The sequence below is a fragment of the Furipterus horrens genome, unplaced genomic scaffold, assembly GCF_987537825.1.
Source record: "Furipterus horrens unplaced genomic scaffold, mFurHor1.1.pri manual_scaffold_4, whole genome shotgun sequence".
NCBI classification, from domain to species: Eukaryota; Metazoa; Chordata; class Mammalia; order Chiroptera; family Furipteridae; genus Furipterus; species Furipterus horrens.
In genome coordinates this window covers 200,434,303-200,448,087 of record NW_028327174.1, presented here as the reverse complement: position 1 = coordinate 200,448,087, position 13,785 = coordinate 200,434,303, and the positions used below count along the sequence as shown (strand labels likewise).

General features: G+C 59.3%; 1 protein-coding gene across 1 annotated transcript in view; it reads right to left on the bottom strand.

Annotated features, from left to right (window-relative positions):
* Nucleotides 1-13,505, bottom strand: part of NCS1 (neuronal calcium sensor 1) — a 40,993-nt gene extending 27,488 nt beyond the window's left edge. The window contains exon 1 of the mRNA XM_090274901.1: nt 13,348-13,505. Within this exon, the coding sequence (XP_090131027.1) occupies nt 13,348-13,411 (64 nt within the window). The 5' untranslated portion in view covers nt 13,412-13,505. The remainder of the gene's footprint in view (nt 1-13,347) is intronic.
* Between the last annotated feature and the right edge of the window lie 280 nt (nt 13,506-13,785).

The window sequence follows — 13,785 nt, the reverse complement described above, 5'->3', positions numbered from 1 at the left end:
CCACGCCACTGGTGAGGGAACCACGGCTTCACAGAAGGAAGAGGCACCCGTCCGAGGCCATGTGGCCAGTGGCGGAGGAGAGGTGGGAGCCCAGGGCCGTCTGACTCCCGAGCCCGGGCTCAGGGAGGCCTCAGCCTGGAGATGATCACCCCGCGGACCCCCTGAGGCCAGGGGCATGAGACTTGGGGTGCACAGTCCAGCAGGGAATGGCTGCTCCTGCCGATCAAAGTGCCCTCGGCAGCGCCTCCCCTGGAGAGCCAGCCCCCCCCTCCATCTTTCTCCTGGACCCTGTGACCCTCCTCACTTTTTTTTGTATTTGCCAGATACACCCTGAATCTTGGTGGGTTTCCCACTCTGGCCTCAGTGCACGCATCTGCCAAACCGAGGAGGAATGTTCACCCCTGCTACCTCACAGGCAGGCTGAAGGGCTTCGTTCTGGGGCAGAGCCACGTGGCAGAGTCCAAGGGATCGGCTCCCCCAGGTACCCTCCGCAGAGCCCCTGGGGAAGAGGGCTGGTGCCCCCAGCACTGGGGGGCGGAGTCCCAGGCCACCACCCAAAACAAGGCTGAATTTCAAACCTTGTGTTCTAGCTCCAATATTTCCACAATGTTTGCATTCTGCTCCATCATTTCTAGGTGTTCGCTTTACTCTAAAAATAAAGTTATAAAATACATTTATTTTAGTCACTATATAATTAAAGAACGTTCCCCCTAAAATTCTCAAGTAAAACGCAGGACAATGTACTTTGTCTTGTGGCTTCCAGGAAGAGCAAGATGCAAAGGGCGGCCATTTACTCACTAGGCGCTTGCTGTGTGCTGGGCCCGGGCTCAGCACTCTGCCTGCATCGATCCCCTTCAGTGCCCACACGAGGCGGGGAGGCAAGGCTTTTGATTATCCCCATTATATAGATGAAGAAACTGAGGCTCCTAGAGGTGAAGCAACTTACCCAAGTGGAGCTGGGGCCAGAGCCAGAGATTCCACCGCGGGAGAAGCGTGGTGCCTGAGACATCACACAGTGCACACTGGGAGGTGACCTCTTTTACGTCCTGCCCGACTCCTGAACTGGGGTGTTCTCTCAAAGAGGCATCAAATCTTTGGTTTCTCTGGCTCCCCAACAAAGGGCTGCTGGGGCTGGGAAGCAAAGGTCCTCAATACCTGCTGATCTATTAACGACTTACTTTGACTGAGTGACCCACACCAAGGCACACGGACTCCCCCACATTCCGGCTGTGTGACATTGGACAAGTCAGTTAACCTCTCTGAGCCCCGGTTTCCTCGTCAGAAAACTGAGGACGATAAAACCTACCATAGCCACATACACAGAAAAAGACTGGGAAGAATCAGCTGCAAATGTTAATAACAGTTACAGTCCTTGTCTTTGTAACGGAAGTCTTTTCCCATTTTGTCCTTCCCTACCGGCTGGGGGCTCTGCAGGGCAGCATCCGTGTCTGCCTGAGTCACGGCCACGCAGCGGCATCGGGCACAGGGCAGGTGCTCAGTGTGTTTCTGTTCTTGTAGCAGGCATCACGTGCCGGGCTTCTTTTAGGTGGGTAAGTGGCAAGTACACGTGGCTACTTCTATTTCCTAAAACTTAGTTATTCCTGGTTAATAAATGCATTTGCCCAGATGATTCCTCCCTCTCTCTCTCTCTCACACACACACATACACGCACACGCGCACGCGCACACACACACACCAAGGTAAGACCCCAAGATTACTCCCTAGTTCAAGCCATTTCCGCAGCCAGTCTCTGAATCTTCCAGAGCAGCGGGTCCTGGAGGAGGTGAAGCACACCTCCTGCTTCCTTTGGGACACGGGGAGGGCTGGCGTGAGGGACTTGTTCAGGACTCCAGGTGGAGAACCTCTCAGCCACGGATTCGGTTCAGCCCAATTCCACGAACGTTTTCCTAAGAGCTGCGGAGGTCAGACGCCGTGGGAGGTGCTGAGGCACTGGCCCCCCGGGAAGGGCCTTTTCTGAATGCAGTTGTTTTTTTGGCCCCTGTGTGACCTTGGGAAACTGAATTCCCCTCTCTGAGCCTCAGTTTCCTCACCTGTAAGATGGGGGCGGGGCAGTGGCAATACCTTCCTTACAGGGTGGTTAGAAGAAGAAGCGAACTGGATTTCTCTCCCCTTCATCCATCCACCAATCACTGATCACTCTCGGCAGGCCAGGCAGCAGAGGGGACAAAAGTGACCCGGACGCAGGTGTCCTCACGCACCCAGACCAGGTGGACTCGCACAGCACTGTGCAATGCCCGCTGCCTGGATGCCCATCCTGGCCTGACAGCTGACCCCCCCGCACTGTGAATGCCAGGAGGGCCACAAACCTGCCCGTCCAATCTGCTGTGCCCTGGCGCCTGCAGGGCCTGGCCCGAGACAGGTGGTCCACAAACACGTCCTGAATCGCAGCGTGGGGGGAGGCCAGAGGGCACTGGCTGGCCCTCTGTCCCACGCCACCCCCAGCTGCGCGGGGAGCAGGGCCGCAAACTTGCTCCTGTCCCCTGCGGCGTCTGGCGGCTGCTCCTGCTTTTAATTAAGATCACATTGGGCTCGGGCCCAGCAAGGGCTTCGTCACAGGTGGTCTGGAAACAAGAACCGCCCGACGTGGCCACAGGGGCGGAAAGGAGGCAGGACTGCGGGGCGAGGGCAGGAGCCCCGCCAGCATGGGCTTTGCACCCCGTCGGGCTCCCCGGCTGCCCAGCTCCTGCACCATGTATTTTTGAACAGAAGGGAGGTATTCGCTCTTTCCCCCACAGCGCCAAAAATAGCTGCATCTTCCGCCTTTGAACAGGAATCTTTTGATCCCTACAATGAGGCAGGAACAGGAGGGGCCTGGGAGGAGGGGCCGTGCGAGCCAGCCCACAGCTGGGACCCCTCCTCATCGCTGCAGCCCGAGAAGGATCCCTGCCTGGGATCCTTGCTCAGCCAGTGCTGCTGAGGGCCAGCCTCCCAGCACCCAGCTTCTTGGGGACCCCCCCAGACACAGTAAAGCCTCCATCCCCCAGCCCAGGAGGCAGGAGTGGGCTGGAGACAAACAGAAAGCAGAAACTCACGATGGATGAGAAGAAAGTTCGTGCCTTCATTAGCTTGTTCGTTTATGTATTTGAGTTTTGATTTGTTCCAACAAATTGCGCCAGGCTCCATTCTAGGAGCTGGGAGCAACGAGACCAGGCCCCATCCTCGTGGTGCTAAAGGCAGATGGGAAGGGGGAGAGTTAAACGTGCCCTTCCTGGCAGATAGGGGAGGTCACTGTCACCTCCCGGGCCGATGGGTGTTGGCAGGAGCTGCATATGAGGCAGGGTGGGATGAGGCAAATGGAAGGGTCGCCCCAGGCATGGACCCTCACTCACCCTGACTGCAAGGAGACACCTCCCCTTTGAGGCAAGAGGCGGCCGGGACTCCGAGTTGGGATTCCAGAGCCTGGGCTGTGCCAGGCCCTTTTGCCAGTATTTTCACGCTCATTCCGTCCCCAGTCCTGGGAGGTGGGATTATCGTCTCCACCCATTTTACAGATGGAGTAAGGAGGCTCAAGGGAAAGGGCTTGGCCAAGGTCCCAGAGCCAATGAGAGGAGCAGGATCTGCACCGAGGCCCCGCCGGTCCCCAGCAGGAGCTGGCACGACACGGCCTGTGTGACCAGCCACCGCAACAGCTCCGAGTAGGAAGTGGTCACAGGGCTGGGAGGCGGAGATGGGTGGATTTGAATCCAGCTTGTTCTGTCTCCAAATCCAGGGCCTCTGGTTCCCACAGCAGCTCCCCAGTTTAAAAATAAAAGGAGGCCACTTTCTGTCCCCAAAAGGCCAGAGCAGTGGGGAAGCCAGAGGAGGCTGGGGTCGTGGGGGGAGAGACTTTGAGCCCACCCCCTAGCTGAAAACTCAGGCTTGAAGTAACAGCGGAAAGCTATTTCTGCCTTGGGTTAAACATTCCTCAAAACCACATTCCTCTGGCCCTTCTCCTTCTCCCCTGCCAGGGAATCCAAGCTGGTGGCCTGGACGCCCCACCAGCTTCCTGGGGCCACCTTGGGAGACAGGAATGCCACAGCCACCAGCAGCCCTGTATGCCTTCCTGGGGCCCCGAACCCGAGCTCACCAGGCAGGGAGCGCCTCCCCCCAGCTGGCATCATCGGGGTTCCCTGGGGCTGAGAAAAGCTGACACCCCATCTCACAGAGAGTGGGACAGATGGGGAGACGAAGACCCAGAGAGGGGCAGCGGAAGGCCACTGCATGTCAGGCTAGAGCCAGGAGCCCAGACTCTGACTCCCTGGCAATTCCCTTGCTCATCAGATTGCAGGTCAGGGGCACCCACGGGTGGGCTCCCGTCCCAGTCAGCCAAGGAGCAAAACAGCAACACATGGCCAAGCACTGTGGAAAGCCCAAGCCTTCCAGAGGTGTCCCCAGCCCTGCCCTGCGCGAGGTTCCGCCCAGGCACTGCACAGAAACCAAAACCCAAAGGGTATGTCCTAACCCTCAGGGGGTTACAGGTGCTACCAGACCCCCAGACCCTGAAGTCCCATCTGTCACTGTGCCTCTGAGCACCACAGTGCACCTGTGAGGACACCACCACCCCGGAGGCGCTGGAGCCTTGCCAGGCGCGAGCAGGGCAGGCCAGGCCAGGACAACAGGGTTCTTGCTCTCCACAGCCTGGTCCTCAGCTGCCCCCTGACCCCAGACCCAGCCTGCAGGCTCCACACAAGCAGGGTGCGCGTCAACATTTTCTGACAGGCCTCAGTCTCCTGAGCTCACAGGTTGGCACTACACTGGCACATGGTTAGCACCCAATGCTCGGTGAGGTTGGCACTACACTGGCACATGGTTAGCACCCAATGCTCTGCCAGGATGGGGTAGAGGCTGAGAAGCCTCAGAGGCCCGAGCTCTGCACAGCCGCCCACTGCACACTCCTACCTCTCGCCACACTTCTGCCAGCTTCTCACAGGCCTCAGCGCGGCCTCCTCCCCAGAGGAAGCCAAGCTGAGGCTGCCCCGAAACCCCTATGGGAATCAGAGCATTTGGGACCTGTAGGGCTGTGCATTCACAGCCAGAAGGATCCCACCTACTGTCCAACCTCACATCCTGCCAGGAATCCAGGATGCTGGGCTAGTGTCTGCCGTTCCAGCAGCTGCTTGAATGCCTCCGGTGACGGGCTGCTCACTACCTTATGCAGCAGCTCTAAGGTTACAAGGCTCATGGAGATCGTGGGAGGTTGGCATGCGGTAGGGAGAGCGTGGCTAAGTCCAGGTGAGAAATCTGAACCTGAGCCTCACTCTGGCCACTGGCTGGGAGGCCTTGGGCATGTCCCTGAACCTGCCTGGGCCCCCTTTCTTCATCTGTGAAACGGGCACATGGCCCCTCCCCCCAGGGTTGTGGTAAAACCACAAAGGGGGAAACCTGCATTCACCATGCCTGGCACTGAGTACCCGCCTGGCAAATGGGAGTCGTCGTTACTGTCATTGCTCCCAGTGCTATTTCCCCACTGCCTGAGGATCGCCATGGCCAGGGCAGAAGTCGCAACCACGTCACCTGGTCCCAGGGCAGGCAGCTGAGCGATCAGCTTTTGATCTGGGCTTGAGGCCTGTCTGCACCTCCCACCTGAGCGCCCTGCCCCCACCCACATGTCTACATTCACACGGAGCTACACACACACAGTGCGCACACGCAGGCACAGACATGCCAGCTCACCCACTCCTGACACACGCCACGACCCCGTCCCTCACGCTCAGAGCATGCCCATGGGAACCAGGGCTCACGCATGATTCACAGCACCCACACTCACACTCACCCGCCCACCTCCACAGTGGCTTCTCAGCACCCCACCCACCCACAGGGGGCCCCTCGCCACCACCCAGGGCCAACTCCCGCTGCGCCACTCACCACGTGTGTGGCCCGGGGCCAGCCCTGGTCCCCTCTGAGCCTCAGTGTCTGCATCTGTGAAATGGGAGCCACGCAGGGCTCCTGGGAAGAGTTGGGGTCACACGACCGTGCTTAACAGCAGACTCTCACCATGGTGACAGCCTCCAGTACTTAGGCCTTGTTGGTGACAGATCCTCCATCACCGCGGATGAGCTGAGGGCAGCACCCAACATGAGCCACCAAACCCGGAGTCTCTACCACTCCTGCCGCACACACAACAGCCCCGTGACGGAGGTGTCAGCACCCCCAGCCTGCAGGTGACAAAGCTGGTACACGACAAGACAGAGCTGCTCCTGCGGCTGAGACAGCCCCAGAGCCCGTGCCCAGGGGCCGGAACCCAAGCATACTCTTTCTGGTGTCCCAGGTGTGGCTTCCCCACACAGGTCTCACCGTCCGGCAACCTGAGCACTGCACAGAAAGGGAAACTGAGTCCCGGGAGTACCAGTGACTCTAAAGTCACCATCCAGGCCACACTGGTTCCAGGAGTGAAGCCCAGGCCGGTGTCGCTCCAGCCATCTGAGCCCACAGCCACGCAGGATCCTAAAAGCCAGCCTTCCAGAGCACGCCCTCCTTCCCGACCACATGAGCCGGGGCCGAGGTGGACTGATGAGCCCACAGCCCGCCAGGCCAGGCACAGAAGCTGTCCACGGTTGCCACTCATGCCCCCTGCGGCTGAGCACCTGTGACAGCTCACCCTGTGACCACCCAGGGCCACAGACCACTGTCTCCTGACTCCGCAGGCCAAGCAGCCTCCTCTCTGTAGGAGCATTTGCTGAGCGTGACTACCTGTCAGTCCCTGTGCCCACCTGCAGGGAAAGCACTGTCGGCTGCCCCATCTCACACACAAGGCACCCACAGCTCAGGGTGTGTGGGTGGGCGGTCGCTCGCTAGAGTCACACAGCCGGGTGACAAGCTGGCCTTCAAGCCCTCAGCACCGCTGTCCTGCCCTCGGCTGGGAGTCTGACCCCAATTTCAAGTTACCTGGGAACTCGACACATCCATTTATGAGTCTGTGTCTGCCCTGGTAAAGAGACCACACCCGGGATGCGCACGGTGTCTCATCTTGCACTGATAGTAAAAGAGACCATCTGCTCTGTTAATTACCTGACAGCCAGAGACATTCAGGACAAGATGCTCCACACCAGAAGAAACTTCAATGAAAAAGCAAGATATCCCCACCTGGGCCTCAACAGCACAGGGGCGGGGGGGGGGGGGCACGCCAACAGGAGGCACAGTCTTAGGTTCCCGCCCCATATTTGCCATGTGACTTGGGAGAGAGATGTCACCTCTCTGGTACTCAATCTGTTCATCTGTAAAACCAGGGCGCTGGACTACGTGACCCCAAAGTCTCCTCTGGCGCAAAGAGTCTAGGATTCTACATAACGGTAATCCAGGAAATGCACATTGCAACAGTTAGCTACTTTCTTTCCCCACAAAGTTGGCAACGAGGAGGAAAAAGAATAGTACGCAGTGCTGGCAAGAATGCAGGGAAACAGGCATCTCATCCACTGGAACATACTTTTGGGAGAGCAATTTAACAATGTTTCGATCAAAAGCATTTTAAGATGTCCCCAGCCTTTAACTCCGCCACTTCCTTTTGGGGAATTTATCTTTAAGAATAGATACGTGCAAAGATGCTTGTCCCAACACTGTTTATATTATAGAAGCAACTTATTATCCAACTGCGGGGGATTACATGAAATGTTCCATTTACAAGCCACACCATTTAAAAATCATTTTTTAGGAGAACGGTTAATGACGTAGGCAAACATTCACAATTGTCAAGTTTTAATAAGTTAGAAAATAAAAAGTATATAACCCCAAAAAGACAAGATCATGAAACTTATATATCCGGTCCTATTTTGCCTTCCTCCTAAATGTAGTCAAAGTCAGGCCTTGGTACCGTCCCCGCTGACACCATAGTCACTGGCCTCGATTACAACCCTCTCTCCTCCAATCCATTCTTTGGACTATAAGCAAAAACGGCCTCCAGATCCCAATCTAACATGTCTCCCCCACCTCCATCCATGTCCCCCCATTTCAAAAAATGTCCAAATCCCTTCCTATGGGACCCTTGGTGAGGGGTGACGTGAGCCGGGCCCAACGGCCAGCTGCGTCTCCTGCTGCCCACAGCCAGGCCTTGGGAGCAGAGGAAGCTGGGTCCGATCCCAAGGTCACAGCCAAGAGAAAGTGCTTGTACCTGACACTGTAAGATGTGAGATGCCAGGGCGCTCTGGGGCAGGGGTGGGGGCGGAAGGAACCAGGTCCCGTTTAACATGGAGCTGGAGGAGGCAGAAAGAGCCAGAACAGGTGTAAGCAAGCTCTGTGACCCCAGCGAGTCCCTGTCCCTCTCTGGTCTCCTCCATGTCCCTCAACAAGGGGTCGGAATGTAGACCCACTCATCCCGTTCTGCTCTGGGGGACAGAGGACTTGCATCCTAAAACCAGCTGCCACCGGGAGAGGTTAAAGGGCCCCGTCAGAACCAGGCACTATGCTAAGCCCTTCATGTGCCCTGAATCCTTCCCATCTTTGGGGTCACCCTGATGCTCCCCATTTTCAGAAAAGGAGAAAGAAGCTCTGTGAGATGAGGTTCGTCCAAGGAAAGGGCCAGAACCCTTGCCCATCCGGCCCCCGAGGTCTCCTTCTGTCCCTGAGACTGCTACCAAGCAGTCCCCGACCCCTTTCTGTCCCACACCTGGGACCTCACAGCACTCCCCCATTTGGATCCCTGGATCACAGGAGCAGGGATCACAGGGGAGTAGATGATGCTCATCGAGGGTAAGTGACCTGCCCAAGGTCACGGCGCCTGAGTAGGACCCAGCCCTGTTCTCCAGGATATTGAGTTCTTTCCTAACAACAGACTTGGTGTTTCTTGCCCAACTTAGTGTTAAGAGTTTAACCTCGATTCCTCTTGCTGCTGCTCTGTTTAGCCTTCTGGAGACAGGAGGCAGGCTTCCATGCCTTACCCCATGCATACAGGATGCGCAGGGAATGCAGGAGCCCCTCCCTCTCTCTGGGCCTTCCCTCTCCTGGGTGGCTTACCCCTGGCTCACCAGCCTCTCCAATAAGCTGGAAAAAAGTAGGCCAGACCTTTAAAAAAAACCTGGCTGGGGGGCCTTCCATACCCCAACTCTATCATTTGTTCCAAGATGTGTGCCAGATTCAGCCTCCCACCAAGGCAAGGTCCCCCCCCCGCCCCCCCGTGAGCAGAGCTGGGTGGAGGGAACAATGATGAGAGAATATTCCTTCTCCTGCGGGAGGGACCCTCCTGGGACCCTTCCCAAAGCCCAAGAAGCCGGGGAGCTCAACCAGCGACACTCAGCATCTCTCAGCCTGACTCCTGACCCCAAGCAGGGGTCCCCTTCTCTGCTCTGGGCTGCAGAGGCCTTAGCTGCAGACTGAGGACAATGCTCGTCGCCTGCACAAGCTGCGTGTGCTGGGCACCGTTCTGGGCGTTGGGAAAAAGGCCAGGGACTCAAGGTTGGCAGCAAGGTCAAGACAGCGCCTGGGCCGTCCAAGAGCAACAGGGAGGAGAGGACATCCTCGGAGTCCTGGACGGAGGGTCCCTACCGAGCACCATGGGGAGAGGATGAGGAAGAGAGGGTGGGGGAGGCTTCTGTCTCTTGGGGAGGCTGGCTTGGGCCCAGAAGCCTTTAAACGGATGCAGCTCAGACAACAGCTAGTGAGTGGCTGGAGCCCTCCAGCCCGATTTTCCCGCCCACCTGGCTGGTTTCCACCTGAGGGCAGGAATTACATCTCTCTTGTCGAGTCTCTATCTCCAAATCCGGCACAGAGTGGGCACTCAATGAAAGGTAGCTCAGGGCGGCCTAAAAATTAACAGGTGCCGGGGGGTGGGGGGCACCGCAGGAGATAAAACAAGGTCCTGCTAGGATTCGGGCAAACTGAAGACCCCAGCTTTCTGTGTGTACCAGGTGCAAAGACCACGGCTGTGGGAAGACTCCCCCGTGGACAGACGAGCATCGTCCACAAGATACACTTAAGGCCAGTTCAAGATGAACCTGAATTATGTTATCAAAACAATTAGCCCTGGCTGGTGTGGCTCAGTGGATGGAGCACTGGCCTGAGAACCAAAGGGTCGCCAGTTCAATTCCCAGTCAGGGCACATGCCTGGGTTGGGGGCCAGGTCCCCCATTGGGGGTGTGCGAGAGGCAACCACATATTGTTTTTTCTCTCCCTCTTTCTCCCTCCCTTCCCCTCTCTCTAACAATAAATAATCTTAAAAAGCCAACAGAACAATATTAATAACGATCACTAACACGCCCCCTCGCATCTTTGACAGGTGTTTGTCACGCATTAGGGATGGCTCCGTACCATCTGCCCCTGACGAGGCTGTGTGTGAATTACGTCCCCTACGAGTCGGGCACCATGAGCGCACTCATTCTGCAGATGAGGAAACTGAGGCCCAGTTAAGTGAGGGGCCGGCCTGTCCCACAGTCCGGGCACACAGGGATGACAACAGCCTCACCAACGAGTTGGAAGAAAGTGGGCCAGACCTCAAAAAGAACAGGCTTTGGGCCACACTGGTTGCTGCTCTGAGTCCCAGGGAGACGGGGGCACCTCTCTGGGACTTCTTGTTGCTCCTGGATATGAGGCGCTGAGGACACACAAAATCTCACCTGCAGAGGAGGAAAAGCAGCTGCTTGCTAGGCCGTGGTGAGCCTGAAGGACAGAGGGCAGCGGCCAGCCAAGCTGAATCCAGGTGTGTCTGGCAAGGGCCACACAGCAGGGCCTTTTAGCCCGTCCCCTGCATCCTCACACACACACAGCCCAGGGATGGTAGCCAGGACTGACCCAGGCGTCACCCCCCACATCCCCCTCTGGGCTCCGAGCGGTGCTGTAGCCAGCTGTGCTGTGCCCAGGGTGCCCTCGGACACCAGGCAATGCTTACATATCCCAGGACCCCCAAACCAGTTGTGGGTCTTCAACCGGGGCTCCTGGGAACCAAGATCTACAGGAAAAACACTTGTCAAGGATGCAGACTCCGGGGCCTAGACCAGACCTGAGGAGTCAGGAATCTGGGAGGGTCACGCGACGCAGGCACCTGGGCATTTAACAAGGTCTCCAGGGGATCCTGACATTCGTGACTCCTTCCTAAACGCCCCTGTCTTGACCCCCACACCCAGTCCCCTGAACAAAGAGCAGATGGCTCCACTCCCCACCTGGGGCCGTAGAACAAGCTGGTGGCTGCCTCTGCTCTTCCCGCTCAGCGACTTCCCATTCAACAGATACCTGTGGACCTACTACGTGCCGACACAACCGAACAGACAAAGGCCTGCACCGAGGGAGCTGGCATCCGCGAGGGGCACGCTGGAGGCAAAGAACTCGCCACCACACTGCCAGCCCACCCCTAATAAGGGCTCTAGGAAAAGAACCCAGCTTCTCTCCCTGACAGAAACTGTTCCATGTCTCCAAAGGCCTTTAAAAATAGCCAGCCCAGCACCCGGAGGCCAGGTCCTAACAGAGCCTGTTGACTCAACCTCTCCCAAAGCTGACACAACTGCCGGGGGGGGGGGGGGGAGACACCAAATGACTGCTAAGGCCCCTTCCCATCCAGAATCCACCACCATGGCTCAGAGCAGAGACCAAAAAGGGACACACAGAAGAAAAGTTCCCCTGACTTCTCGGAGTGAGCACTAGGCATAACTTTGGAGACAGACCTGAGTTCAAGTCCGGATACCGCCTAGTGACTGGCCGTGGGGCCTTGGGCATGCCGGTCTGAGCCTCCGTTTCCCCGTCTGTACGGGGGATCATCGCACCGCTCACCATGCCTGGAGCTGCTGCGAGGAGTCACTGTGCTAACAATGCAGAGCTCAGCGTGCGACGTGCCCAACAGGCAGAAAACCCGGCTTCATTCAGCTCACAGGCGGCTCCCCTGTTCCCCGATGATGGAGACCCCAGGTGCAACCCAAGCCCACGTCTCCTGGCAAAGCCGGCCTGCCTGCTGACAGCTACGGGCCACATCTGGACAGAGGCTGAAGGGAGGCCCAGCAAATCTCCCCAAACAGCAGGCCAATCGGGAAGGCCCACCCACCCACCTTGGAAAGAGGGTAAGAGCAGCAAGGGAAGCCTCCCTGGTCCTCGGAGCCTCACCGGTTCGAGGAGCAGCTCCTGGGATTATGAGCTCCTTGCTGCAGAATGCCACTGGAGAAGGGCCAGGTCCTCGCAGCAGGCCGGCGCCCACTCAGGAAAGCCCCCTTTGTTCCAAGCGCGCAGGGGTGAGGGGCACGGAGCTGAAGCGTGGGCTTGGACAGGCCTGCAAACGTGCCCGGAAGACCGAGGGAGTGTGTGTGCGTAGAGGGGGCGGGGAGCAAAGGTTGTGCAATGCACCATCAGAACATGCCTCCCGAGCCTCCATCAACGCGCCGGGTTGGCAGTCCATGGCTGACCCAGGGAGGGCGCAGAGGGGCCTGCTGGGTTCTGAATGCCCACCCAAGGCCAGGGCCACGGTCCCCCTCCAGGTCAGACACACAGGCAGAAGCCTGACCAGAGGATGCGTCGTCCTTCATCCCATCCCCGCAAAGAAAAACCGGTGGGTCAGGACCCGGTGCCACCCACCCCTAGCAGGCCAGAGCGTCTCCCAAGAGGCTGCAGGGCAGAGAGAAGTATGCTACAGAGAAACTGGAGGTCCAGGGGGCTGCGGAGCTGGGAAGTGGGAAGACACCCTGGGGCAGATCTAGAGACGTCCGGTATTGACAGACCCTCCTCTCAGGCCCCCAGAGAATTAAATGATGAGCTGCACCAGATCACCCGCGGCTGTATAAACCCATTTCCCAGTTTGGCACACAGAGAGGAAAGCGGGGAAGACAGACAGCGGAGCCAGAGAAGTCAGCCTGAAAATACAACAGGGCGCCCAGGACCCTTGGCCTCCCGACTTCCCCGCACCCCCCTCCGCTGCCACAGTCTCTGACAAGTCTCACCATCCCCACGCACACGCTGGGGACCAGGGAGGGGGCGACAGGCCAACCTCGCAGCGGCAGCAGCAGCGGCAGCAGCGTGATGCATGAATCACCCGCCCCGCCACGGTTGTGCCGCCCGGCTCCGCGTCGCCGGAACCTCCTCGCACCTGGGCGCCCCCTGCGGGGACCACCGCCCCTGGCCCGTGCACACCTTGGCCCTCTCCCACGGCAGCTGCAGGGGCGGCTGCGGGTGGGTTGGGGCTTTCCCTCCCGGCCAGGTCACCACCCCGCACCCCGCGCGCCCTGACCGGCGACACAAGGCCCGGGCGTGGGGGACTGGATGCCCTAGAACAAAAGGGGTTGGGGCCGCAGCCCGGGCTTCCGAGGGGCCGGGGCAAAGGCAGGGCAGGGAGTGACCGAGGGAGGGTCGTGGCGCTGACGGCGCGGGGACGCAGGGTGGGGGTAGTCGGGGCATGGGGGGAGGGGCGCGGGGGGCGCTGCGCGGGGGTGCAGGGCGCGCACTCACAGTAGGTTTTCCTGGTCAGCTCCTCCACAACTTCGGGCTTCAACTTGCTGTTGGATTTCCCCATCCTCGGCGGCCGCGGCCCCCGCCCCCGGGCCCGACCCCGGCAGGACGCCCAGCGGGAGCGGCTCGGCGGGCGCGGGCCGGGGCGGCCGGGGCGGGGCGCGGAGGCCGGCGGGCCGGGCTGGGCCGGGCCCGGGCCGCGCCTTTGTCTGCGCCGTGCCCGTGCGGCCCGGGCGCGGGGCTCGGGCGCGCTGTGCTGCGCCGCGCGGCTGGGGGCGCCTGGGCCGCCTGGGCGCGGCGCGGGGCCCGGGACGCGGGGCAGCCGCTGGGCAGCCGCTGGGCAGGCCCGGCCGTCGGCCGCCGCCCTCTCTGAGCGCCGCGGCGCGAGCTGCGCTGGGCCGGGCGCCGCGCGGCCGCGGTGTTGCCCGGTAGTCCCTG